Source organism: Erinaceus europaeus, chromosome 19 (assembly GCF_950295315.1).
Source record: "Erinaceus europaeus chromosome 19, mEriEur2.1, whole genome shotgun sequence".
Classification (NCBI taxonomy): Eukaryota; Metazoa; Chordata; class Mammalia; order Eulipotyphla; family Erinaceidae; genus Erinaceus; species Erinaceus europaeus.
In genome coordinates this window covers 56,012,678-56,031,563 of record NC_080180.1, presented here as the reverse complement: position 1 = coordinate 56,031,563, position 18,886 = coordinate 56,012,678, and the positions used below count along the sequence as shown (strand labels likewise).

Below are 18,886 nucleotides of genomic sequence, written 5' to 3'. Positions count from 1 at the left end.
GAAATTACTTGATCCCTCTCCATCATGGTTGGTTGGTTGGTAGGTTTTTACCAGAGCACTGCTCAGCTCTCACTTACGCTTACCAAGGTGCTGGTGATTGAACCTGGGAAGTTGAGCCTCAGGCATGAGAGTCTTTCTGCCTATCCACTATGCTATAGTCTGTCTTCCCAGCCACAGCATGTGTTAACAAGAAAGGCTTGGGTTATTTCAAACATCCTCTGTGCACACCTTAACCAGAAAAAGATAGGGAAGCCTGGGGACAGGGTGGGGGAGCATGCCCTTTGTCCTTATCTGCCCCTGCAGTGTGAATGGTGGAATAAACCTGAAAACCGGGCTGCAGAAACTCCAGGGATGTTTATAGAAAGTATAATATGAATAGCTCAAGTAGAAAGAGAAGCAAGAGGTGCATAGAAGACTAAGGATAATCACACACACACACACACACACACACACACACACACCCCTCCATTCTGCAGGGCTCTGAGTGTGCTTTTAGCCCACCTGCGTTTGTTTCCTCGCCCAAATAAATACACACCCCCGGGCCCTGCAGCACACACGGAAGTGCTGCCCCAAAATGAAAAAGTGCAACGTGTCAGCCGGCTCTGGAGGGTACAGAGCGGTGGCCACCCGAGCACAGCTCCGCTCAACACGTGGGCCACGAGATCCGAGTGAGCCAAGCAAAAGGGGTGGATGGCGGGGAGGGGTCCCCTTTCCCTTTTGCTGCCCCCCGACCCTGTTTCTTCCTTCACGGTGGGGGAGGGGCGCGGCTGGCCCCAGACCCGGCGGTGGCGTCCACCCCGGGGCAGGTGAGCAAGTCCAGGCCACCTGGAGTCCTCCCCTGGGGGACAAGATGCTCCCCGGAAGGCGGCAGGACTAAGTTTCATTCTCAGGAAGCTCACTCTTTGGGCACTAAAGCGTCTCACTAGGGGTTCGCTTTCAAATGTTTTTGCCCCATTCCAGAGTACAGATCATTCCTGGAGGTAACAATAAAAAAATTTAAAAATCAGCAACAAATATGGGGAACGGAGAGGAGAGGGGGCAAGAGACCCTCCCCGCGGGCAGATGAGTGTCTCCCCACCACTCCACCCCAGGGAGGCAGACACTTTGCCAGGACGGTTTCCACCCTCCTTTTCCCGACAGACTGAGTTGGCCAAATGCAGGAGGAGACAGCACTTACCCCCGTTCACCCCCACGGACGGCTCCAGCTTCGCCCCGGCGATGACCAGCACGATTCCCACCATGAACCATTCTTTCCTCACTCTCTCCAGCAGCCTCATGTTTGTTAGGGAGGGTGGGTTTGGTTTGTTCGTTTGCCTTTCCTCCTTCTTAAAAGGCGATCGCCGAATTCCCGGGGCGTCTCCACTCTTCCCACGATCCCTCCGGACATGCAGCGAAGCGAGTCCGATTGCCACTGGTAAACCTGGGACCTAGGGGGGTGGCTCGGCGGCTCTGAGGGGGCTGGGAGTAGTAGTATCCAGTGACAGGAAAGTCTCGCTGAGCGCCGCCATCACTACCACACGCCTCCTAATAGATGCGCAACAGCGCAGCGCCGCCCTGCCCGCACCGCCCAAGCACTACTGCTTGGAAGCCGACTCTTGGACGAGGCCAGTCTAAGAATAAGGAGGATGGCCGGCAATGCTGTCACCTTCTCAACCACCGAGACCTGTGGTAACTTAGGAATGACCGGGGTGGAGAGCGGCGTGAGTTTCTACAAGACATCTTGCTTTATTGAAGGTCCTGTTCCAAGGAACCTGTAGGGATAGCCACCCCGCGCCCATGGGACACGTCCACGGAGGATGGCTTCTGCTTCGCCACGAGCCTGCGGGAAGAGCCAGCCTGCGCTTGAGGTGAAGGTTTCTCCCCAGGCAGAGGCCGCGGCTGAGGGTGGTTTTTGTGTGTGTGTGCGTCTCTTCGCGACATTACGACGCCTCCCGCCGCCTGCGCTGACGTGAGCGCGGGGTCGCGGCGGCCACTAGCCGGGGACTGGGACGCGCTCAGCTGGCGGCGCAGGAAAGCTGCTCGGCCTCGGGGAGACCTCTTCCCTGAGGGTGGGCTGAAACTGGGGCTGCGATCTCCGCCTGCGCTGCAGCCCAGGAGCACCAGCAGAACCCTTCAGGTCCGTGGGTGGTCGCGCACCCCCAAACTCCAGCAATGGGGAGGGTTACAGGGGTTCCCTCCACTGCAGAGAGAAGGGCCCCAGATCTTCCTCCCGGGGTGGTGGGGGAACGTGCAGAACACCCCCCAGCTGAAAGTGGGCGCAAAAGGGGGTGCTCTGGAGCACAGTCTGGGTGGGGGTCTCCCACCCCGAGAGCCTGCCCATCCACCCAAGCTTCAGAACCACTCCGGGAAAGGAGCTCAGAGACCCCAGGACTACACTGATTGGGAGCCAAGTGGAGAAGGGTCCTCTAGCCAGGTTCCCGTTGCCCCGGCTTCTCCCTCCCACTGTTTCCTGCCGGTGACAGTGAGCTGCAGCCTCAGCTCCTCCTGTTAAGTGACTGGCAACTGGTGTGGCACCTAATACTTGAATATTAACTGTAAGACGGAATGGCTTGGAAGGGATTCTGGGATTGTTCAGTGAGGTCAGACATTCCATCTGAATTGATTCAAAGGCTGGAAGAGGCTCACCCTGTAATCTCCTCTCTTACATTTGGCTTTATCTTGATGGCATGCCTTGCTGCCCAAAACCTAAGCCGACTGAGGCAACTGAGGTACCAGTTACAGATTACTCTCAGGACTGGGTGTCATCTATTTATACATCTGGCAGATAATACCCCTCCTACCTTATGCTTTTGTTCACTAATCCTTTCTTAAATAAAAAATTAAAAAAAAAAACGAATTTCGAGATGAAAAAGAACTAAGTAGGGAGAGCATAGGTGGCACTGGGCAACTTAACCTGAAAAGAGAACCGAAAGCAATGAACATGTGATAAGATCTGATGCTGATCATCAGGTGATCCCAGGGAAGAGGAGATACATGTAAGATAGTTTACAAGGCACCTGTTTTCTGACAGTGAATTTTTAAATATTTATTTACTCATTTATTGGATAGAGATTGAGAGAAACTAAGATGGAAGAAAGGGGGAGAGAGAGAGAGAGAGTCCTTCATTACTACTTCACTGTTTATGAAGCTTCCTGACTCCCTACAAGTGTGGACTGGGGCTTGAACCCTTGTCTTTGTGCATGGTAACATGTGCGCTCAACCAAGTACACCACCATCCAGCCCCTCACTGCAATTCTTAATGGGAGAAAGAACCATCTATCTCAGTCACTAAAGATGTGCTCTGGTGCTTAACGATCACTAAGTTTTGTATTTACAGAAACTGAGCTGATGCAACTTGATGACTCCTCACAAAATCTTAATAAGAGCTCTAGAGTATTATCTAATTCAGGTTTTATTTTATTTTGCTTCTAAGAGTACATCATAAGGTAGTACCATGGGCCTCAAAAAGGAGCTCCATGGATGTTGCCTCCATGTGTCTCTCCTTTCTCTCAAACAAAGAAGAGAGAAAAAAAAATGCACTGGGGAGTATCACATATGCACATGGTCCTGTCTACCACAGGACTATGGCTCTTCATCCCATGAGGCCTAGGGGCATGGGAATGAGTTTTTGAAGCTCAATCTCAAAGGTACATGAAGGATACAAAGAAGTCACATGGCAGCAGAGATGGGAGGCTGTTTTTTTCAGGTGGAAGGACACCAAGGGTTATTGGCAATCAGAACTGGGGTGGGGGGAGTGGGATGTGGAGCAGGGCTTCCCCCAAACATGCCAGAAGGAACAGCCCTGCTGACAGTTTAACTCAGGCGTCAAGCTTCCTAAACAGCTAAGGAATACACTTGCTTTACTTTGTGCCACCCACCGCAGTAGTCAAGATAAGGTATCATCAACAACGGTGCTGTCACATAGCGGCAGGTGTCACAGGACAATGGATGGGAGAGACACTGAGCAAGGAATCAGAAAAAAAAAAAAAAACTGTTTCAACCATGAACTTGCTCTTATTAACTAGGATCTTCAAATGAGTCTCTTAGCTTCTTTACTCATCCAGAAGGATTCCCATTATAAATAAACCTGGTATATTTATACACTCAGATTTCTCCTTAAGTGTCTAATTAGGACCTGATTGGTAAACCCAGAATAAGCACATTAACTTAAGTGCTTAAGAAATGGGGCCTTGTTCGAGCCCCCAGCTCCCCACCTGCAGGGGAGTCACTTCACAGGCGGTGAAGCAGGTCTGCAAGTGTCTTTCTCTCCCCCTCTCTGTCTTCCCCTCCTCTCTCCATTTCTCTCTGTCCTATCCAACAACGATGACATCAATAACAATAATAATTCAACAAGGACAACAAAAGGGAATAAATAAATAAATTTTAAAAAATTTAAAAAAAAAAGAAATGGGGCCTTTCAGCCCAGGAGGAGGCACAGTGGATAAAACATTGCTCTCCGCTATTAAGAGTGACGAAGTCATCTCCTTCGAGTCATCTTGGATAGAGCTTGAAGGAATCCTGTTAAGTGAGATAAGCTAGAAAGAGAAGATGAAGATGAGATTATCTCATTCACGGGAAGAACTTAAAAAAAAACAGAAAGGGAAAAGACAAAGTAAAACTTAGACTGGGTTTGGTGTATTGCACCAAAGCAAAAGACTCTGGGGTGGGGGGCGGGGAGGGCAGGGGCAAAAGGGGGTAGCAGAATTAAATGAAAATGCCTGTAAAGATGCAATCTTTGATGTGTCTGTTTTTGCTTTTGAGGAACATTATTTTGGTCAGTGAAAATTTCTTATCCTATGGATAGTGAACATCATTTGCTCTGACATGTTGCCATGAAAGGAAATTTTGGCTTATTTTTCCATATTCTTGATATGGAAATGATAAAGATACATAGTACCCTGGATAATTACAATGGGACATGGTCACTGCATGCATGATTTGAAAGGGTATTGTAGCTAGGTAGCTAATTTTTAAAACAAATATCTGAGTGTCTGCTTCTCTGAACACTGCTAAAACACATACAGAGATAGACTGTGGCTTTCTCCTCTGATGCTGGCTTTCCCTAGAATAGCTAGCTCACAAACAAGTATTCAACAGTTTATGAAAATTCTGACTTAAACCTATGTGGCTATGTTTTACATTAGACTAGGAGTCTAACCACTTGTGTTTGGCCTACATGGGAATCGGAGCACTTAGCTTTAATCGTATTGGTGTTAATGAGACAGATGCACGTCGATTGCCACTATTTAAACAAGATTGCGCCTTCTACACGTTGATGGGGACTGGGTTCATCATCCTGAAAGATGCAAAGCACCTTTTCTTTCAACCCATCCTCTGAGTGAAGGTATCTTTTCACAAAGGTCCATATGCTCCTGTGGTTTTGGAAGCACTCCGGCTAGTAGTTTCTCTGTCTCTTAAGTGGAAATCTGTCTCGGGAAATTAAGGGCAAAGAAGAAAGGAGACAGCAGTAGATGATAAGCTATTGGAAGACCCTGGAAATAATGGAGGGAAATGCAGCCCAAAAGAGAGGGATCATTTAAGGCTATTAGAGGACAAATCCACTTCACTGCAGTCATTGTGCTTGTAAATATAGAAAAATGAGCATGATGTCAACTCTTCATCACACAATCTGTGGCATTAATAAGTGATGAAGGCTAGAATGAGGAAAAGAAATAAAGCCAGTGCCTGTGCCTAACAATCGCTCAGAAGCACATGGGAAAACTAACTAAGCTGAAAACAGAAGCGCAACTTGGCACCACTGATAAAGAATGACAGACAAGGTGTGGTGTCTAAAGCTTGTGTATGTAGAAGAGGGCAGGTTAGGTCGGTTTAAAGCAAACATTAGGCTTGACCCTACATAATCAAGAAAAGAAAATTTACATGAACTACCAGAGTACTTTTGTTTTTCATGCTGTTTTTCAGGGAAATCCTGTGCATTCCTTTCAGGGCAAGACATTCAGTAGGACAGATCACAGGTAGATTACACAGTGGCTGCCCACTCCATATACCTGAGAGAAATGTCAAACATATTGACATGCTCCAGAGGACTTTTTTTTCCACCAAGGTTATCACTGGGGCTCAGTGCCTGCATGACAAATCCACTTCTCCTGATGGCCTTTTTTTTTTTTTTTCCTTTTTCTCTTTTTTATTTAGTAGGACAGAGAGAAATTGAGAGGGAAGAGGGAGATGAGAGAGAGAGAGACCTACAGACCTATTTCACCACTCATGAAGCTTCCTCCCTGCAGGAAAATACTGGTGCCTTGAACCTGGGTCCTAGCACTGTAAAGTGTGCGCTCAACTGAGTGCGCCACCGCCTGGTCCCCAGAGGACACTTTTATCTGCTCCTGGAAACAGACTTACAGATAAATCTTTGTCCTCTGAGATGGTGCATCAGCTGTAGTTAGAACTTCAATGTATGAATGAACAAGAATCTCAAATAAATTTGCAGGGTAGGGTGCATACTGGTTATGCAAAAAGACTTTCATGCCTGAGACTCTAAGGTCCCAGGTTCATTCCCCCATACCACCATAAGCCAGAGATGAGAAGTGCTCTGGAAAAGAAAAAAAGAAAAAAGGAAGGAAGGGAGGAAGGGAGGAAAAAAAGAACAGGAAAGGGAAGGGAAAGGGAAGGGAAGGGAAGGGAAGGGAAGGGAAGGGAAGGGAAGGGAAGGGAAGGGAAGGGAAGGGAAGGGAAGGGAAGGGAGAGGAGAGGAGAGGAGAGGAGAGGAGAGGAGAGGAGAGGAAAGGAAAGGAAAGGAAAGGAAAGGAAAGGAAAGGAAAGGAAAGGAAAGGAAAGGAAAGGAAAGGAAAAGGAAGAAAGAAATTTGCAGTCTTGTGTCCCTAGGATTTGGAAATGTATATATATATTACAGTCCCAGTGGCTGCAGCCTATCAATGAATCGATAGGCTGACTAACGCAAGATCTGTGCAGTTAGGATGGGTGCGGACAGCCCCCTCATTGTCTTCTCCTTTCCCCCGCTAAGTAGTAGAAATCCTCATTCTAGCTGGGTATATATAAAGACTACAGCATCTTGTGCAGCTAGAAAGTATGCAGAGTATCATTTTCATGAGCAGTGAAGCAGTGCTGCAGGAGTCTCTCTCCCTCTCCGTCTCCCATCCCCTCTCAATCTCTGTCTCTACCCAGTAAATAATAATAGTGGGGGGGAGAGGGATAGAGAAAGGGAGGGAAAGAGAGAGAGAGAGTGAGAGATGCAAGCTGAGAGACAGAGAGAGACTAATGATTAACATTAAGAGCATCAAGGATCACACATTGGCTTGCCCAGTGCTACATACTTTGCTGTGAGTAAGACTCTAGGTCCTCACTCCAGCACCACGTGGCAGCATCATAGATGAGGGAGCAGTGCTTTGGTGTCTTCCCTGCTCCTTCTGTCTGTCTCATCCTCTCTAAGAATATATAATCAAAAAGTCAGGGGAGGCCATCATGAATACACAAGACCCTCTGTTAATCCTCCTGTCAGAATAAATAAATGAGATACAGTTACTTTTTAAATGTCCATGTGCCAAGTGAAAAATGAACATAATGTAACGATAATTAGATACCCATATATGTCTTCAGATTAAGACTAGAGAAAGAGAAAAGCCCAGTATTTTCCTCAAAAATTTAAAAAAGTATATTTATTTATGAATTTATGAGAGAGGAGGGGGAGAAAGAGAGAGGGAGAGGGAGAGGGAGAGGAGGAGAGGGAGAGGGAGAGAGAGAGAGAGAACACACCAGGTGGTCCAGGAGGTGGCACAGTAGATAAAGTATGGGATTCTCAAGCATGAGGTCCAGAATTCAATCCCCGGTAGTACATGTGCCAGAATGATGTCTGGTTCTTTCTCTTTCTCTCCTTCTATCTTCATGAATAAATAAATAAAATCTTTAAAAGAGAGAGAAGGGAGTCGGGCGGTAATGCAGCGGGTTAAGCGCACGTGGCGCAAAGTGCAAGGACCGGCGCAAGGATCGCCGTTTGAGCCCCCGGCTCCCCACCTGCAGGGGAGTCGCTTCACAAGTGGTGAAGCAGGTCTGCAGGTGTCTGTCTTTCTTTTTTTTTAATTTCTTTATTGGGGAATTAATGTTTTACATTCAACAGTAAATAAAATAGTTTGTACATGCATTAAATACAATAGTTTGTATATGCATAACATTTCCCAGTTTTCCATATAACAATACAATCCCCACTAGGTCCTCTGTCATCCTTCTTGGATCTGTATTCTCCCCACCCATCCACCCCAGAGTCTTTTACTTTGGTGCAATATGCCAATTCCAGTTCAGGTTCTACTTGTGTTTTCTTTTCTGATCTTGTTTTTCAACTTCTGCCTGAGAGTGAGATCATCCCATATTCATCCTTCTGTTTCTGATTTATTTCACATAACATGAATTTTTCAAGGTCCATCCAAGATCGGCTGAAAATGGTAAAGTCACCATTTTCTATAGCTGAGTAATGCAATATATATATATATATATATATATATATATATATATATATATATATATATATATATATATATATATATCACAACTTGCTCAGCCAGGGTGTCTATCTTTCTCTCCCCCTCTCTGTCTTTCCCTCCTCTCTCCATTTCTCTCTGTCCTATCCAACAACGATGACATCAATAACAACAACAATAAAACAACAAGGGCAACAAAGGGAATAAATAAAATAAATATTAAAAAAAGAAAGAGAGAGAGAGAACACCAGAAAATGACTCTAGAACATGCATTACTGGAAATCGAACTCAGGACGTCATACTTGCAAGTCTGGTGCCCTATCCACTGTGAAACTCTCAGGCTGCCTCTTTCCTTGTTTTAAACAAGTGAATAACATTTTTGAGGGGCTGGGTGGTGGCACACCTGGTTCAGATCACATGTTACCATGTTCAAGGCCTGAGGTTCAAGCCCCCAGTCCCCTTGCAGAAGGGAGGCTTCACAAGCAGTAAAGCAGTGCTGCATGCATCTCTCTCTCTTCTCCTGTCTATCCCCCCTTCCCCTCTCAATTTCTCTCTGACCTATCAAATATAAGAAAGAAATGGATAAAAAGAAAAGCAAAACACATAGAGTGTTGTCCTGTGATCTAGTTATGGATTTCTCTCTGAACTGTGTACCATCTTCCTTTCATCATCTATCCCCACATGAATCCCTTTCTTTCTTCTTCTTTTTTTTTTTTTTTTTTTGGTCATTACTGAGTTTTTACCACTGTGGACCAATTTTTTCAGTTATGTCTGTCTCTGAAGCTGTTAAGTCTCTAGATAGACAAAACTATTCATTATATTACATTATATTACATTATATTACATTATATTACATTATTGCTTCCAGGGTTATCGCTAGGGCTCAGTGCCTGCACTACAAATCAACTGCTCTTGGAGTTTCTTTTTTTCCCTTTTATTGTCCTTGTTGCTTATTGTTGTTATTGTTGTTGGCATTGCTATCACTGTTGTTGGATAGGACAGAGAGAAATCCAGAGAGGAGGAGAGAAAGATAGACACCTGCAGACCTGCTTCATCGCCTGTGTAGCGACACCCCCCCCCCCTGCAGGGAGGGAGCCAGGGGTTCAAACTGGGATCCTTATACCCATCCTTGCACTTCGCACCATATGCGCTTAACCTGCTACGCTATCGCCCGACCCCCTCATGCCTTTATTTCTCCATCTATAAATGCCTGAGCATTTATCTCCCTTTAAATGGTCTCAACCACTCTATCCCCACACTCTGATAATGGGACCATATTACAGAACACAGAACTTGTTCGAGATGGAAAGAATCTCTAAGAAAATGATGAGCACTCATACTACTGGACATTGAGAAATGTTAACTGGGCCATGCTAGTAATTAGCTGGAAGCATGTCTTTGTAGTGGCAATAGCTCACCTTTCTTCTGAGTTCACATCTGTCTTTACCTGAGTGTCCTCCAGCTGGTGCAGCTGTGTTGTCCTAGTGGCTTTCAAAGCCAGACTGATGGGCCTGGTCTGTAAATACCCAATAGGAGCCGGTGTGAAGACAAGGGGCTGTGTTTATTGGCCATTAGTCATCAATAAGTGATAGCAGTGTTAAATAATACACACACAGCTCTGAGACGACCACTAACATTTCTTACAAAGTAAGTGTTGCTGTGATAGATCAATGTTTGATAGTCAGGTCCCCAGAGGGCCCTCCCTGGCTTTGTCATCTGCTGTGTTTTAAACTGAAATAATCATTTTACAAAAGCAATTTCCTCTTCTCTGCTTCTGATATGCTTTGTAAGGAGAGTGGGATTTTCTCAAAGAACGAAGAATTCAGAAGAGCTCCTGGCATGGCTAAGAAAGCAGGGTCCTTGCCTTTCGAGGATTTTGTGGTACTTACAAGTAAAGGGGTGAATGAGAGAAACTCATGAAACACTGATGGTAACTGATATTTTCCTTCTGTGCAGAGGAGAAGAACCAGGCTGGGTCCTCAAGGAATCACACGAGATGGAGCCCCCACTAATGCTGGAGCAGGCCATTAGCGTTCTGTCACAGTAAGCTGAAAACGTCAAAAGCAGCACCACTCTCTGGACTCATTTGGCCAAGAATCCATCTCCCTCTATATTTGCATGCTTCTGCTGCCATTTTGCCACTCTGTGAATAAATATGTGAGAGCTTCATATGGAGAGGGAAAAAAAGTTAATGAAGTTTTTATTTCTTCTGAGAGAGAGATTCCTGCTCAGCTCTGGCTTCTGGTGATGCTGGGATTGATCTTGGGATTGTTGGTGGCTCAGGAATAAGTCTTTTTGTATAACCACTGTGCTGTCTCCCCAGCCCAAGAAATGAATCTGAAGGAAGAGGACAACCAAGAAAATATCCAAATCTTCACATTTGCAGTTGAGTTTGAAATTTTGACAACATAGCACACTATGTGCAGGCAGTGTGAGTATCAGCAAGTGGTAGTGAAAACAGTATTTCATTTTCAGTTTATTTTCCTATTGTAAGCTTATTAACAGGTGTCCCATTCTGTATTTGAATTAGCAAAGTGAACAGGGCCTGAGGACTTCACAGAGGAGAATAAAGAATGAGATTAGAAACTTGGAGGAATGTCTTCATAGTGTTTGTTTGTTTAGAAGCTTTCCCATAATGTCTTTTCCACTGCTGACTCTGTAAAGGGAGGTTTCTCTGAGATTCTCCAGAGCCTGGTCCTACCTGCGTAGTTGTCTGGGCTAATCTGCCAGGGATGCTCTCCCCAAACTGTGTCCTTCTTAGTGGCCCAGATTCTGACCAGTTCAAATGTTCCCAGAACACTCTCCTCAGGTTTGGTTAATTTGTGAGAGGGGCCCCAAAAGCTCAGGGCATCTACTTACTAGCTAGACGGTCAATTTGTTGCAAAGGCTGTGACTCAGGAATGGCTGGGTGGCACAGGCGCATAGAGCAAGATGTGAGGAAAAGGTGTGGGACTTCTTCATCCTCTCCAGGCATGCCCTTGTCGCCAGTCTCTACATGTTCACCCACCCAGAAGCTCTAAGAAGGCCTTCCTCTTGGACTGCTGTGGAGTCTTCATTACCTGGGCATGATTGACTTAAATTCACTGGCTACTGGCAAACGGGACTGAGCCTCCTTCTCTAAGACCAGTCGCCAGGATGGAAGTTCTACCTGCTGTTCATATGGTTTGTTCCTCTGGCACCAACCCCTATTACAGGGTGCTTCCTTCAAACTTGCTGTATTAGCATAACAATGGATAATTGCATTACTTTCAACACTTAGAAATCCAGAGGCTTTGGGGAACTGTGAGTCAAGAAATTTAGGTGATGAGTGTTGGGTGGTAGCACAGCAGGTTAAGTGCACACAGCGCAAAGCTCAAGGACTGGCGTAAGGATCCTGGTTGGAGCCCCCGGCTGCCCACCTGCAGGGGAGTCACTTTACAGGCGGTGAAGCAGACCTGCAGGTGTCTATTCTCTTCCCCCTCTCTGTCTTCCCCCTCCTCTCTCCATTTCTCTGTCCTATCCGACAATGACAACGTCAATAACAACAACAATAAAAAAAGGGGGCAACTGCCGGACTAGCTTCACGGGCGGGAGACAGATGACCAGAGACTCATGGCTGAGCGGGGAAGCAGTATCTCTTTATTCATGTGGAACGCAGCGCAATCTAAGCTATCTCTAATCACAATCTTGTCCTTATATATATACTCGCCAAGTAGGGTGGAAACAGGATGTGACATAGAGAGGGTGGAGCGAAAAGAGATTGGTGGAAATCAGGGTGTACTAGGAGAGGGGGCGGAGCAAAAAGACATCATGAACCAGTGGGGATTAAACCAATGCCCTGCAGGCAGGGCGGTGCTTAGTTAACAGTGGTTATGTAAATAGAATACAGTGTTAAGCAGGGGGGATTAAGCCAATGAAACAGAAGGGGTTTTAGAAGCAGAATTAGAAGCAGACCAACAATAAAAGGGAAAAACATTTTTTTAAATCACAGTATCACAACTCTGCAAGCTGGCAGTACTGATATATAATATTGGCCTATGCACAGCTCCTGACGTGCTAAGAACTGTGGCCTCATCCTACACTGGGGTCATCTTCCTTCTGCCTGTCTCTAAGTTGAAGATTTTTGTTAGTTTTTATTTCTTAGTGATTTTGCTCTGGCTTCAGAGTGGCCCTAAAGGGATTGTTTAATGTGTCTTGGACTGGGTGTGGGCACAGCACCAAGAACACAGGGTCCTGACAGCAGAGCAGAATGACCTGCACACAGAGCCACATGCTACCATCGAGCTTGGCCTGCAAGAACACCTGCTGTGCCCTAGCAAAGTGAGCTTCCATTTCCAGCTGATGCACTTACTTTCCAGGGTGGACGCTGTCCTCAGCACTTTTCATCTTAAAGAAGTTGCAGTCACTGGCCTTTTAGAATACTTCCTACTCACATAGGTGCATTTGGTAAGAACATAGTAAAGTGCTGCATGAACATCATTTCATTTATCTTTATAACACCTGTGTGAGGGAGAACAACATAAGGCCCTCCCCTGTGTCTGCCCCCAATCCCAGTATTCAACTGAAAGCCTACAAAAGTACACCACAGAGGGTTTCTAGACAGCCAAGAAAATTCACCTGGGACACAAGAACTGGCCTGTTGGGGCCATATATGAATAGTCAAGTTGTGTCAAAGGGTTGGGGCAACTGAACATACTTGCCCCAATTCTGACATCCAAAAGTCACAGGATAAAAGAGAAGGGCTAAGTTAGTGAGGAGACAACTTAAATCGGGAGGCCAGGCTGTCCTGCATGAGCTATACAGCACACTTCTAAAGGGGAAGGGGGACCTGCTTCCAGCTGAGTAAGATTCTGGTAATAGGACAGCCTATGCCTACTTAGAATTTTCTCAGGGAAAAAAAAGTGTATTTATGGAGGAGGGGAAAAGTCACTCCACAACTGAAGAGCATTTGATGATCATACAGTAAGATTATAGAAAATGGTGGTGAAAGCCCTCAGGGCTGTGTTTTTAGGTTGCAAATCGGGAAACAGATGAGTGTCAGTCAAGAGGGGCTTCACCGCAGTCTCCATTGACCAGCTCTGTCCAGCCGGGGTCTGGAGACCTTCTGAGAAGGAAGGCATTTCTCAGTCCAATCACAGCCAGAAGGATGTCTCCCAAGGCTCTAACTAGTGTAGGCTTCTTTTTTTTCTTCTCCTAAATCCATTTGAGTTTTGATAAGAAAAGGGGTAGAGTTGTACATGAAATTTTAATTATCTGACTACAATCATTTTTTAATCTTTATTGGGAGGGGGGTTAAGGGTTTATGCTCAACAGTAGCTCTGACACCATCTTCTCAAGCAATGCTTTTAGCCCACTTTCATGCTAGCTGTGGCCTCAGGCAAAAATTAGTAAAGCCATGGGCTCCTTGGAATATACCTAAAATAGACTTCCTAGTTTCTTCCATAATGAAGGCTCCAAATTTAACCTGTTATACTTTTACCTTTAGGTTCCTGATTATTAAACAATGTGTTCTGCTTTACATATTAATGCTTTTCAGCCACCAAGTTGCAGTTGCTACCATGACACCAACCTGACTACCCTGGGCAGATGACCTCACCAATGTGTCCTGAAACCTTACCTCTCCAAGAGCCCTACTCCACTAAGGAGAGATAGAAACAGGCCGGGGGTATGCATCCACCGGTCAATACCCATGTCCAGCAGAGAAGCAATTACAGAAGCCAGAACTTCCACCTTCTGCTTCCCATAAAGATTTTTGGTCCATATTCCCACAGAGATAAAGAAAAGGGAAACTTCTAAGTAGGGGAGAGGATATTGAACTCTGATGGTGGGAGCTGTATGGAATTGTACCCTTCTTATCCCACAATCTTGTCAATCTTTATTAAATCACTAATAAAAAAATACATACATTGTTATGTGTGTAAAAATTCTCAGCTTTTCACATAAGACTCTGACCCCCTCACCTAGGTCCTCTTCTGCCATCGTGTTCCAGGACCTGAACTCACCCCCCACTCACTTCAGAGTCCTTTACTTTGGTGCAATATATAACTACAACCTTCTCTCTTCTGAGAATAAAACTACTCTTGGGGCAAGAAAGTGGTAAGAAGGGCCAAGGAGACGACATAATGACTATGCAAAAGATTTCTATGCCTGGTTCCATTGTACCACCAAAAGTCAGGGCAGTACAGTGCTCTGGCTAGAAATATCGACAATTGGGGGCCAGGCAGCAGCGCACCAGGTTAATGCACATAGTGCCAAGGCAAGGATCCAGGTTCCAGTCCTCGGTTCCCCACCTGCAGGGAGGTTGCTTTGCAAGCAGTGATGCAGGTCTGCAGGTGTCTGTCTTTCTCTCCCCTTGTCTTTTCCTCCTCTTTCAATTTCTTTCTGTCCTATCCAACAATAACAACAGTGACAATAACAGCAACAACAACAGCAATGAAAAAAATGGCCTCTAGGAGCAGTGGATTCATAGTGCAGGCACTGAGCCCCAGGAGGCAAATATATATATTAACAAAAAAACTGGATGGGGGAAAAGAGTGTCAAGTCTTAAGAAATGAGTGTTATCTTGAAGATCGTTCATCTCTGCCCTCTTTAAGTCCTTCAGCTGCCAGTTTTTATTATCATTACAGAAATGGAGTAAGAAGGGAGGCATGGGGACAGCCCCTACCCCCACTAGAACGCTGGCTAATGGTGGTGCCGGGGATTGAACTTGAACCCAGGGCCTCTGGAGTTGCAGGCATGAGTATCTTTTTACATACACACTTAAGTGCTGGCAGTTTGTTTTTATGGGATTGCTAGGGGAAAAGATGTGTTTTTGTAGTCTTAACAGATAGCTTCAGAATCGCATTATCAGGGCCAGGTTGAGCGCACATTTTACAATGTGCAAGGACCTGAGGGACTCAAGTCCCTGGCCCCTTCCCACAAGCAGAAGGAAGGCTTTGCAAGTGGGGAAGCAATGTCTCTGTCTTCCTATCCTCCCTTCTACCTTGGTTTACCTCTGTCTCTATTCAACAAATAAAATATAATATAATACAACAAAAGCACATTCTCAAAAAGACATCCAGGGGCTATATTTCCCCTTTGCATATTACTAAGTATTTCTTTTTAATGTTTACCAAATCTCATAGTGTACACAGATCCACATAGCTGTAATGGAGGAGAACCACTATAGTCTCAGTCCGCCATTGGTGATGCTGAGATTCACAGTGCTTGCACACGGTACATGTACACTCATCAAGGTGAGCTACCCCCACAATCCTCCCACTTTCTTTTTTCCCATTTGAAAAATGTAAAAATGAGTGGAGGCTCTTTCTTTAGGCCCCTTTTCTCCACCTGCTTCATTCTTTCTCTTCATGGGCCCCTCCTCCTTTCACAATGAAAAATCTCTCTGGAAGTTTTTCTTTGAAATAGCCATATAAATTAAACTTCAAAACATCGGTTCATGAATTCATCTTGGATAAGCAGCTGAGAAGTTCTCATGATCTCCTCATGTTCTCCTCACAAAGATTGCATCTACATAGGCATCTGGTGGCCCTACATCAGAATAATAATTCTTATTTTTCTAAGGAACATAGCTTGAAGCTGTCGCCAAAACCATTGATTGCTTATAGGACCCCAGCAGGTTAAACACACTGTTATCTTGAGCAATAGTCATTTCAAAAAAGGCACATGCTGGGTCTGGGCAGTGGCGCACCTAGTTGAGCGCATATGTTACAATGTGCAAGGACCCAGATTCAAGCCACCAGTCCCCACCTGCAGGGGGAAAGCTTCAGGAGTGGTGAAGCAGGGCTGCATGTCTGTCTCTCTCTCTGTCTCCCACTTCCTCTCTCAGTTTCTGGCTATCTCTATCAAATAAATAAAGATAATTTTTTTAAAAAGCATTTGTGATATCAATAGACTCATAGATTCTTAGATCTTAAAAAGGGGGGCAGGCAGGCAACACCTAGTTGAGTGCACACAGTACAATGCATAAGGACCTGGGTTCAAGCCCCTGGTCCCCACCCGCAGGGGAAAAGCTTCAGGAGTGGTGAAGCAGGGCTGCAAGTGTCTCTGCATCTCTTTGCCTCTCTCTATCTCCCCCTCCCTCTCAATTTCTCTCTTTCTCTAACTAATAATAATAATAGTAATAGTAGCAGTAAAGGAATCATACCTAATAATGCCTATTGCCCGTTGCAACCTTTTCCACAAATGACAGAGCAATTCTCAATTTCTGTCTGCCTGTCTATTTATCTGTCTGCCTACTCAAAAGTTAACCCAAGGGGCCAGGTGGTGACACACTCAGTTGAGTCTGTATGTTACAATGCTCAAGGACCTGGGCTCAAGCTCCCAGTCCCCACCTGCAGGGGAGAAACTTCATGAGGTAAAGCAGTGCTTCAGGCGTCTTTCTCTCTCCCTCTCTAGCTCCTTCTTTCCTCTAGATTTCTCTCTGTCTCTATCCAATAAGTAAATAAAATACTTTTTAAAATTTTAGCCAAAACAATAAATCACGTGATTAATGAGACTTCATCACCAAGATCTTTCTGTGTGGCTTTTGCCCTAAACTGTGAAATTCCACTGGGCAACTTGTACTTTGCAAGGGAATATGTTCAGCGTACAACCAGTTGGCTGTCAATAGCTGGAGTGGATATTTCATGGCAGAAACTGACGAGCAGCCTTTTACAGCCCACACCAGCAATGACTAGCAGGCAGCACAGGCTTACTTTCCTGGCAGATGCGGTGACAGGGAGAACTCTGAGCTGTGGGTGCTGGAAACTCACTCTGAGTTCCTTTCATGAAATTGTTTTGACAGTCAGAACTGGTTTATGTACACTTTCCAAGGAAGGAAGGATGGAAAGATGGAAGGAAGGGAAGAAAGAAACTGAGAACAACAGAATATATATATTATATATATATTATATTATATATATATTATATATTATATTATATATATATTATATATATTATATTATATATATTATATATATTATATATATATTATATTATATATATTATATATTATATTATATATATATTATATATATATATATAACAGAATATATATATATATATATCTGGAGGACTATTTTTTTCTAGCCATGGGAGTTAATATTTTAATGAGTCTGATATGAAATATCCTCAAGTCAAGATTCTCTCCCTGTGTCAGTCAGAAAAGACATCTTCCCCAACTTCATTCAAGACACCTAGTTTGAAGCATAATCATTTAAACTCATGATTATGAGTAATACTTGGGTGTTTTATTTCTCCTTCCACAGCACAGATACTTAGCCCATCAAACCTTCAACAACTCAGAGTGTGGGCCGAGCAATGTCACTTTATGAGCTCTGCTCACTGGTTTTCGCAGGAATGCTTTCCCAATAAAAAGAATGACAGGAAGTTCAAAAAAGAAAGGGGAAGCTGGTCTCAAAATTGCCCAAATGCAAGGATCTGGTTTAATTAGGGAAACTTTGTGGGGCTCCAGCTCATAAAATTCATTTTATTAAATTTGTGTCCCATATTTTTGGCCACACACTATATTGCTTTATACACTTAAAATCCAGGCATGAGGATATGAAATTATTTTCCTACTCAGCTGAGTGGCTTCAGGGGAGAAGGTCCTGATTTCACTGGGGTCTTCAGTCCTCTTGGCCTTTTGTAGCTTATTCAAAAGTTTCCACAAATGTGACTTCTGGGAAGACACAATTTCCTGTCCAATGCATGGTTGGACTCTCCGTTGTCATGTCTGAACTTGACCCAGAAGTAGAAGTCTTCCTCTAAGCTAAGGGGCAAGAGTTGCAACCAAGTGAAGTTTCTTTTACCCTCACACTTGACAGAGAAGAAAGGGTCCTTATTTTACATTTAGGGTCTTTTTTAGAGTGATGTGTAAAAGGGCTGGGGAGACTGCCCAGCTGTTTCTCACTGGGCTTACATACCTGAGACTCTAGTGGTCTCAGGTTCAATCCCCAGCACCACTACATACTAAAGCTGAGCAGTGTTCTGGCATCTCTGTCTCAAATACATATACATCTGTCTCTGCACATAATGTGCTTATGGAGTTGTCTCCATGACCTACTTTGAGTATTATCTGGGTAATTCTTGCAAATTATCGTTGTCTCCAAAAGTAAGTCCTCCTTGGGAAGAAGGTTGCTTTAGAATTCCTGGTTATCTGAGGGTGTATGCAGACACATAGCATCAGAGTAGTGTTCAGCATTCCCCCTGCCATCTGTATCCCTCAAGAGAATGAAGACTTCTTTTTCCTCCTCCTTCCTTTACCTCCACCTTTTCTTTCCCCTCCTCCTCCTTCTTCCACTTCTTCTCCTTCTTCTCCTTCTTCTCCTTCTTCTCCTTCTTCTCCTTCTTCTCCTTCTTCTCCTTCTCCTTCTCCTTCTCCTTCTTCTTCTTCTTCTTCTGTCAATGGGGCTTACTCTGAGCAGACTTTTTCAGATAAAAGGAATGAGAGACACTGGGGAAAAGGCAAAGGCACAGGCGCACCAAAGCCCCCTCTA

At 44.8% G+C, this 18,886-nt stretch overlaps 1 protein-coding gene and 1 long non-coding RNA gene across 10 annotated transcripts in view; one reads left to right on the top strand and one right to left on the bottom strand.

Moving 5' to 3' along the window:
- Positions 1-1,488, bottom strand: part of SLC10A7 (solute carrier family 10 member 7) — a 227,014-nt gene extending 225,526 nt beyond the window's left edge. For 3 of the 9 annotated variants that reach the window (XM_016190358.2, XM_016190352.2, XM_060178980.1), the window contains exon 1: positions 1,178-1,464. In XM_016190358.2, the coding sequence (XP_016045844.1) occupies positions 1,178-1,277 (100 nt within the window). In that variant the 5' untranslated portion in view covers positions 1,278-1,464. Of the gene's footprint in view, positions 1-1,177 lie in introns of all 9 variants that reach the window. The other 6 variants (XM_007528206.3, XM_060178984.1, XM_060178978.1 and 3 more) reach the window with 4 other exon arrangements.
- Positions 1,489-1,652: 164 nt separating this feature from the next.
- Positions 1,653-14,310, top strand: LOC132534649 (uncharacterized). Its single transcript, XR_009546383.1, has 5 exons — positions 1,653-2,116; positions 10,386-10,472; positions 10,753-10,814; positions 12,624-12,854; positions 13,945-14,310. It is a non-coding gene; the product is annotated as an uncharacterized LOC132534649 (long non-coding RNA).
- Positions 14,311-18,886: the final 4,576 nt, after the last annotated feature.